This window comes from Halyomorpha halys, unplaced genomic scaffold (genome assembly GCF_000696795.3).
Source record: "Halyomorpha halys isolate HHAL.00 unplaced genomic scaffold, Hhal_1.1 Scaffold282.1, whole genome shotgun sequence".
Taxonomy (NCBI): Eukaryota; Metazoa; Arthropoda; class Insecta; order Hemiptera; family Pentatomidae; genus Halyomorpha; species Halyomorpha halys.
The window spans coordinates 507,352-516,712 of record NW_027110990.1 but is presented as its reverse complement, the minus strand read 5'-3'; the positions used below and the strand labels follow the sequence as shown (position 1 = coordinate 516,712).

The 9,361-nt window shown below is 29.5% G+C and overlaps 1 protein-coding gene across 1 annotated transcript in view; it reads right to left on the bottom strand.

Annotated features, from left to right (window-relative positions):
- LOC106680715 (phosphatidylcholine translocator ABCB4) overlaps positions 1–9,361 on the bottom strand; it is a 51,412-nt gene that overhangs the window by 36,859 nt on the left and 5,192 nt on the right. The window contains exons 2-3 of the mRNA XM_014420601.2: positions 795–865; positions 562–608 (exon numbers count right to left, since the gene is read on the bottom strand). Of these exons, the coding sequence (XP_014276087.2) occupies positions 562–608; positions 795–818 (71 nt within the window). The 5' untranslated portion in view covers positions 819–865. The remainder of the gene's footprint in view (positions 1–561; positions 609–794; positions 866–9,361) is intronic.

Below are 9,361 nucleotides of genomic sequence, written 5' to 3'. Positions count from 1 at the left end.
TATTTAAAATTATTTACAGCGTAATTATATTATGGCGTTAACACTATAAGTTTTAATTATTTTATTAATTGATAATAATTCTTTGTTTTACTTTTTCATTCTCTTTATATATTTTTTTTCTTATTATTAAACTTTTGTACATATAGTTCTGCTGTTCTTTCTCTGCTTTCAACTTGTTAATTTATTTATTTTTTTTTTTTTGTTGCTCACAGAATAGGTAACACCCCTAAGTTTTCTGTTATCTACTTGTAAAGGTATTCGCCAGTGGTCATATTCAACAATTATTTATGTAGTGGTATATTTTAGTTATATTGTATGCATAATGCTTCGGGCTTTTCGTTATTTCTAAGAAAAAATAACGTGGCGCCTAAGGAGTAATTTATTCTTTATTGTTTTGTTTTGTTTTTTTTCCTTTTGCGATTATATATTTTTTTTATTTGACTTTAACTCACCCCCTTCTCTACTGAGCTTGGGCAACGATAAACGTATAACTAAGGATAAATACAAATTTGCGGTTATAATATAATAAACTTTTAATAATAACAGTATAACATTACTTACTTGTTATTTTGTTCTATTTTATTGATTCTTCGATTTTTGTTCCAAATCTTAAACACAAGATAAAAATGATTAATTAATTATAATTAACGTATAGTTGGTTCCAATTAATGGATTAAATATTTGTCTACAAGAAATATAATATAAAATTATAAAACTTCATTTACTTCAGATGGACTCTAATACGTACTGCCGTTAAAGAAAGATATTTGCCTGTCATCTTATCTTAAACTTACCTCCAATAAGTTCTTAGTCTTCATTTTCCTCTAAGAAGGGTTATGCAGAACAACTTATTTAATCTTTGATCCTGAAAAAAAAATGAAAGAATCTCTCAATCATAGAACTGCATAAATAATAAACATTAATAAAACAAATAAAAAGGTAGATTTTATTATTTTATCCTGATATCTCTCATTTTTTCAAAAACTCATTTAGATTTATTTGATCATAATAATAATAATAATAATTTTCATTATCTATTCTTGGATTAGTTTACGTAATTTTTTTATACTTATCATTGTTTATTCTATATTATAACTATTTCTATTTCTTCTTTTTGTTTATTTATACTCGTATATAATCTTCTTTCCACTTATATTTACCTCATTTTAATCCTACATTAATTAATTTTTTTTGTATCTTATTATCCTATTATACTAAAATATTTTTAGTTGTTTTTGTATCTTTTCAGCCCCGATGAAGCTCCTCAGTAGAAGGTAGGCAATTAAATAGTTGTTAACTATTTTTTAATAATTTATTTGAAAATTTTATTCATAATAATAAATAAATTTCATAATTTGAAATAATACGGTCAACCGTTTATATGTATGATAAAATAAAACTATCTTATTATAAATCATTTTTACTTTTAATAAAATAATAAGAAAAAGAATCCAACACAAATGAACTACAAAGAATTAACAAGAAGGAGGAGAAATAAATGTTTTGTACATATTTAGAAATTTTAAATGAAAATCTTAACATCGTATGTGAAAAAATTAGTTAATAAATCCTCTAACTCATCATAAATTCTAGGGTATATTCAATGAACAATAAAACAAAAAATAAAATTGGTGATGATTGTTTGAACATATATACATATTTACAGATCCAAAATAAATACATTTAAAACCTCCGACCACCACAATAATAGAAGAAATCATCAGGAGAGGAACATTGAACTCCTTAAAATCCTGTGTTAAGCACTGTACGGTACTGTCCTTAAATGTATCGCGTGGTATGAGGTATACCAGCAAATGAAGTCCGACCAGTAGCCAAGCTCCGATAGGCCACTTCATAGTACAAGAGCCGAGAAGAAAATAAGGCAGTTATCTCACCCCAATTTTTGATTACTTTACTGAAAACTATGTATAATTACTAGTCTGAATAAATGAGTCTGCCAAGTATAGGTTGGGGGAATAAGAAAGGGTAGCATGTTTCAAAACATTAATTTTTCATTCGGAGCTCTATATCTTAAAAACTACCAACATCACTAGAAAATCAAAGAGAACATTATTTAAAGTAGAGTAAATTTGCTGAAATATTAGCCCTAAAAGAGCTTTTTACATTTAATAGTCCTCAAGATATAGCTTTTTAAAAAGCAACATTTCTTATAAATGTAATACTAATAATTATTATTTATTTATTCTGGGATTGATCCCTTTAGAATAATATACAGGTGTCAAAATTAGGCTTTAGAGTCTTAGAGTAAATTACAAAAAAGAGATGAAATTACAAGATGTCATAAAATAAAATAATACAATGAATTTAAAAAGATACAAATAAAAAATAATAATTAACATAATATATAAAATAATGATAAAACAAATAAAATAAAACCACTTGTCATATCATGACTGATAGTAAATAAAAAAAAAAAAAATGATAAAAATCAATTACAAATTGAGTTGCAAGCCTACCTTCTACGCCACAACCCCTGATGAAGATCTGAAACTCAGGTCGAAACGTCGGCATAAAATAAATAAATATGGTTTTGTTTATTTATGTTGTTCTTTGCTGACCGCACCCCCCGACAAACTTCTCAAATCAAATACAATTAAACTAAAAAATAATAAAGGAAAAGATATAATTTCTACTTGTGTACATATTTAGAATTATAAACGAAAATCTAAGACATAAAAAATACATAAAGCTTTTTTGAAACTTTCAATAGTTATTCTTCCGGAATCGAGTGAACAGTAGGTAATCGAAGATACGGGATTATAACTATGAATGATAAGGGTATTAGAACTATGTATAAAGGAGGGTATAGAATTCCATAGGGAAGAGGAATGGATGGGGAAAGAGCTACCAATACTCGATGGGCAGTTGCATATAAGTCTGAAGGCCATAAGCGGGTATTGCGGGAATGCTCTGAGTACTTAAATTGAAGGATATCTGAGATATACGATGAACGGCGGGATTGGATAACTCTTCATTAAATCGGGCGTCCCTGGAGACCCCAAAGATGAATCGTACAAAGCAATTATTTAACCATTTTAATTTTGCTTTAAAATCCCCAGAGACACCCCCGTAAACCACACAGCAATAGTCAAAGTGTAGGAATATTAAGGAAGTTACCAGGAGCCTAGGGGTTTTAAAAGGAATTTAGTGACGAAGATAATTAAAACGCTTCAGGGTGGAGTAGGTACGACGGGAAATATCGGAGAAGTGGTTATGGTGAACTAATGTACTGAAACTTTAGTATTCAGTTAATTTATTTTGAGAAATCTATATCTCAGGAACTATGTGACGTATAGATGTCTATTAGCACTCAAATTAAAGCTAGTTTAATGTACTATATGGAGGAGCAAAACAGGTCCAGAGGAGACTGTTACTCGGCTGGGAAAAGTTTTAGTCCCTCAGGCACATGATGAAGGGAAAAGAAAATATTGACCTTACAAGACAGGTCTTTGATAGTTGCATTAGCCCAGTGGTCACTTATGGATGCCAAGCGTGGTCGCTGACTATAGCTCAGAAGAGGAAATTACAGGTGTGGTAAAATAATATTGGAAGAAGCATTGTGAATGTGAGGAAAAGGGATCGAATAAAAAATGCTTGGATCCAGAAAGAAACTGAGCTCACTGACACACTGAAGATGACAAGAATGAGCAAATGGAAATGGGCAGGGCATCTCCTTCGATGCGAAGATGACAGATGGTCAAATATTGCCACATAATGGATTCCATACGACCTTCAAAGAAGAATAGGACGTCAAAAAAAAGATGGAGCGATATGTTTAAGAGATGGCAGGACCCCTCTGGTGGAGAACTGAGAGGGACAGGGATGTCTGGAAGAAGAAATGGAATATATATATATATATAATTATTTATATAATTTTTTTTTCTCTCTATCTTCTTTAAACGTTTATATTGTATTTTGTAATGATTTTAATTTATTGCACAAATAAAAGGCTATTTCATTTCAATGTACTATAAAGTAGTTTCTGACCTTTACCTTCGTAGGAATAACTACAATTACTATTCTCCAGATATAGCTTTTTAAAAATCAACATTTCTTAAAAATCTACAGAAAGATTAGTAGTTAGTTAATTTATTTCGAGAAATATATGTATGAGGAACTATGTGGCGTATAGATGTCTATTAATACTCAAATTAAAGCTAGTTTAACGTACTATATATTAAAGCTAGTTTATGATCTTTACTTTCGTAGGAATAGTAGTTTTCATGATAGTTTCTAAAATATATTAATTTATTGTTGTTCGGACGATAAGTTTGATTTATAAAAAACTTTATTCCAGAAACCATAGGACGTACATATGTCTGCCAGCACTCAAATTAAAGCTAGTTAAATTTACTATAAAACAGTTTGTAACTGTATAGTAGTAGTTTGTATGATATTTGACAAAATAAATTTACAAACTGTTAATTTTTAGTTGTTCGTATAAAATGTTTCATTTTTGAAAGAAATATCTCTAGATTCATGATACGCACATATGTCAGCCAGCACTCAAAATAAAGGAAATTTAACTTTCTATAAAGTAGTTCATGACACTTATCATCGTAGGGGTAGTAGTTTTTGTGATATTCGCATATGAATATAAATTTGGCAAATGAAAATTTGTCCGAACAACTATAAATCAATTTATTTTAGCAAATTTCATGAAAACTACTACTCCAACGACGACAAACCTAATGAATAAAATATATAATAAGGCTATAAAGTAGGCCCATTAAACTAGCTTTAATTTGAGTGCTAATAGACATTTGTACGCCAAATTATTTTGGATAAATAGATTTTTCAAAATTAATTATATAACTACTGATCTTTCAGTATGTTTTTTATAACATTTTTATGAAATGTTGCTTTTTCAAAAGCTATAATAGCTCGAGAACTATTAAACGTAAATAGCTCTGTTAGGGCTTAAATTTTAGCAAATTTACTCTACTTTAAATGATGTTCTCTGAGATTTTCTAGTGTTGACAGTTTTAAAGATATAGAGCTCCGAATGAAAAATTAATTATTTTTAATGTTTTGAAACATACACCATTTTTTATTCTCCTTACGTATACTTGGCAGACTCATCAATTTTGACTAGTAATTATAAAGTTTTCATTAAAGTAATAAAGTATTGGTGTGAAATAACTGGTTTTCTTTTCCCTCTGGGCTCTTGTACAATCAGTTAAATTGCCAAAGGCCACCATATTGAAGCGAAAACAACCAATGAATACAAAAAATAAAATATAAACCGAATGATAAAAGTAAATAATTGTACAAAATGATAATTAAAAAAAAAATAAGTGATGATAGAAGTGGAAAAAAAAACGTCTACGTAATTAATAACTAAAAAAATAATAAACGTAATTAAATATGTAAGTAGAGTAACATAATCAAGGAAATAAAATTTTTAAAGTAATATAATGCAAAGAAACAAAGCAATATGAATATGTTAATTTAATAATAATCAAAAAATTAAAATTATGGAAAGAAAAAAATAAATAAAAGAAAATATATGTAACAAATGAAATATGTAAGTAGAATAGGATAATAAAGGAAATACAATTTTTAAAGTAATATAATGCAAAGAAACAAAGCAATATGAATATGTTAATTTAATAATAATTAAAAAATTAAAATTATAGAAAGAAAAAATAAATAATAGAAAATATATGTAACTATTGAAATATGTAAGTATAACATTAAAATAAAGAAACAAAATATAAAGTTGAGTTAGACAAAAGAAGTGAATAGAAAACATAATAGTAATAATATGTGGTGAATATTACTAATAACGTCGGTAAGGAGAATCAAGAAGGGAATATCAATTTTTTTTTATATATTCATTGGTTGTTATCTGGTTCTTTTTTCTTAGACCTGATGAAGGCTAGACAGTCTGGCCGAAACGTAGGCACTATTAAATAAGTTATTTTAACTTATTCGTGTTATTTACTGAGCGCACCCCCATCCATCTTCTTCTCATATATATTATCGACGGTCAACTATCTTCTCATCATTAAATCAAAATCATTTTTATTTTACAAAAAAAAAAAATAAATAGAAAAAATGAAAAAAAAAATAAAAACAGGAATATATTAACATCCTGTCTCAACCATCCTTTAGTAGGATAATATTATAAGGATAATTATATATAAGGATAATATCCATTTTAAAATAATATTTTGAAACAGACAAAGTTATAAAAAGAATCAAAATACTGATATATCATATTATAAGAATATAACACTAATTAAAACAAATGCTCAGTCTGAAGAAATTTCTTGTGCACAACTGGTACAAGTGAAAACAGTATGACTGGGACATATCGGTTTTTTATACTGGTGGCAATTCCTTTTTGTTCGTTTTCCTGGGACAGATTGCACACAATCCCTTCGTGGTAGTAGGTGTGGGTGTGGCGCAGCGATGAAGCGAAAACATGAGAAGACAAATTTTTGTTTTCCAAAAAAGGACCACCCTAACATACATTTATAGTATCGAAGTACAATTCATAGTTACTAATACGTGCATAATGAAGTTTTTGCCTCTTCAAGTTTACGTTTCTCTAGCTCTGCTAATTTTTTCCTCGTGAAAAAAACATTTTTTTCCAAGGACAATAATTCGATTTAATTATTCTGCTGGTCCAGGAGGTGCTTCGATCTTCTTTAGCCTTTCTAAATTTTCAAAAGAAAGCTCCGACGGCTTCTGAAGAGTGTCCTTTATATCTTTGAGCTCATCGAAACCCTGGAGCTAAGCATTCATTTTTCTAACCCCCTCGATAAGCCCCTTTAAGAGATTAATCATGGCACCAGGCTCATTATTCATTCATGGATTAAATAATTTGGCGCACGTAAGAAAAATCCTGGCATCTTGAATATTTTTAATAGCATCCTCAGTCGCGCGTGAGATAATGTCTCATGATAAAAGGGCATGTTGTCAAGGAAAGAAGGCTGGATGCTTAGAGTGGTATAGGGAGGCGAAGTATAGAAGGAAGAGACTGTAAACTACAGATTCCAGGAAGATGGAAACCACAGTCGTCCTCTATCAGCTCTCAGACCCGAATAACAATTTACGTGGGAGAAATTCTCACGCAGCGACCAATGACGCGTTAAGGTGTATATGAATAGATTCTGAGATGAGCTTCTTTGAGTAGTTAGCAATAGTGGCTAAATAGTCGTATGGTGAAAATCAAAAGAGTGATTAAGCGTAGGAGAATGTTCTGTAAGTTTGGAAGCGGTTGAGTTATGGGATGTTATGGGTAATTAATATTGAGAGATACCTGATCTGAAGTTGTTCTTGGTTTCGCCTATATATGTAGAATTACAGTTGGGGAAAACCAAGGAAAATGGTAAAGAATATTAGAGCGGCATTGGAGAGGCATAAGAACAGCATTTGTAAAAAAGTAGAAAAGTTTATTTGAGACTTGAGACCAAGGCGTAGTGAAGAAGTGATTGGTTTTAAACTTTCTGTATGTTGTCAGTGAGAGAGATCAGTAAATTGAGGGAGTGAGTGGTGAATGTTGAGAGTTTCAGAGTAAATGAAAGGGAATTCAGAATAAAACGATCAAAGCTTCCTTTTAATTTAATTCAAAGGAAATGCAATTTGTAAATTATATACATTTATTCTATAAATTAACAAGAGGATTAATTTATAGTTAATTAGTACGTGCACATATACATGAAATGCATACAGAATATCTCTTGTTTAAAATAAATTACCATTAATGCTCATTATAATGGTATATACTTATATTAAGGAAACATCATATCTAATTTTTTCACTTTCTTGAGACTCGTAATTATTGTTTAATAAAATAAATTTTATCCAATTTAAGTTTCAAAATAACCTATAAGTACCACGTTTCGCCAATTCGACCAAAAAATTACACTATCTCACAATCACAATGACAACATAATATTTTAAAATGACTGGGATTAGGAGTTTTAATGTTAATGTGAAGAATTAACAAAAAAGAGTAAGTTATTATGGAAATTATATATTGACCTGGGCAGAATGGCCAAAAACAGACAATTTTTGCGTAACAATTATGCCTTAGATTTTTTTTTTAAATTGATATGTTTGTAAATTTGTATTTAAGATTGTCCTCAAATTAAAAGACTGATCTACATGACTATTATAAGGCCTATCTGGCCATACGGAGTTGAGCTTTGGGGCTCCACTATACCTTCGAATTCCTCCCGAATCCAATCCTTACAGTCCAAAACCCTTAATGCTCCTTAATTTGTCACAAATCAAGTCATCCATCATGACCTTAATGTCCAATATCTTGCCGATTTGGCAAAAACCAGATATCGTTCCTTTCATGAAAAACTTCCCAACTACCCAAATCCACTTGTTTCTAAACTGGCTTCTCCTTCATTATCTAATAATCCTCTTAGGTGTCTGAAAAAAGATTCCTCTAGAAATCTTATTGGAATTCTATCAATGGGTAGAATTTCCACATGTTTGTATAATGTCTCTATGTCACCTACAGTAAACTTACTAGTTGTATATATGTTATACAGTTGTAAATAATAACAAGAAATAAATGATTAAAAAAAAAAAAAGATTGTCCTCAAGAATGGCCGAAACGTGGGACTTATTAATCTGGATTATCTCTCTAGGAAGTCTGGTGAGTCAATTATTTTAAAATTTCATGAGATTAATCACTTCCATTATTTTAATGAATTATTTATTATTTATTCATGATATTGTACAACGTTTCGGGACCACTGTCCCATATTCATGCACTATAAAAACCTCTTGATTTCATATGGGAAATCATGTCAACCATTTGTGCATCTTTACTACTCTCTCTAACGTTGTACCGTTGTACGTTCCGAAACGGTGTACAATATCATGAATAAATAATAAATAATTCATTCAAATAATGGAAGTGATTAACCTCAAGAAATTTTATAATAAAAAAAAAGTGGGACTTATTTTATTTAAACAATTAGGAATCATTTTATATATGTTTTGAATAAAATGAACTTCGGGTTCCATGCACCTTAAATATTTCTATATTTATTTTTAAGGACTATTCATATCGTGTCGAAAACTTATGTGAAAATTCAACCCTTTTCTAACAGAATATAACGCGTAATTTTATTTTACTTGAAAGAACTTTATTCATTCCAAACCGTGTATAATTTTCATTAAAATAATTAAAAAAATTAGGGTGAAACAATTTGTCCTTTTTTTTCCTCTTCTTGGGCTCGTGAACTAACAATTTTTACGTTTTACCGCGTTTAGAATCAATTTTTCCACACACAAGACTGAAACGACAAGAAACTGCTCGTAGATTCCGATTGCTACAACACTTACTTGACAAACGCTCTAAACTTCC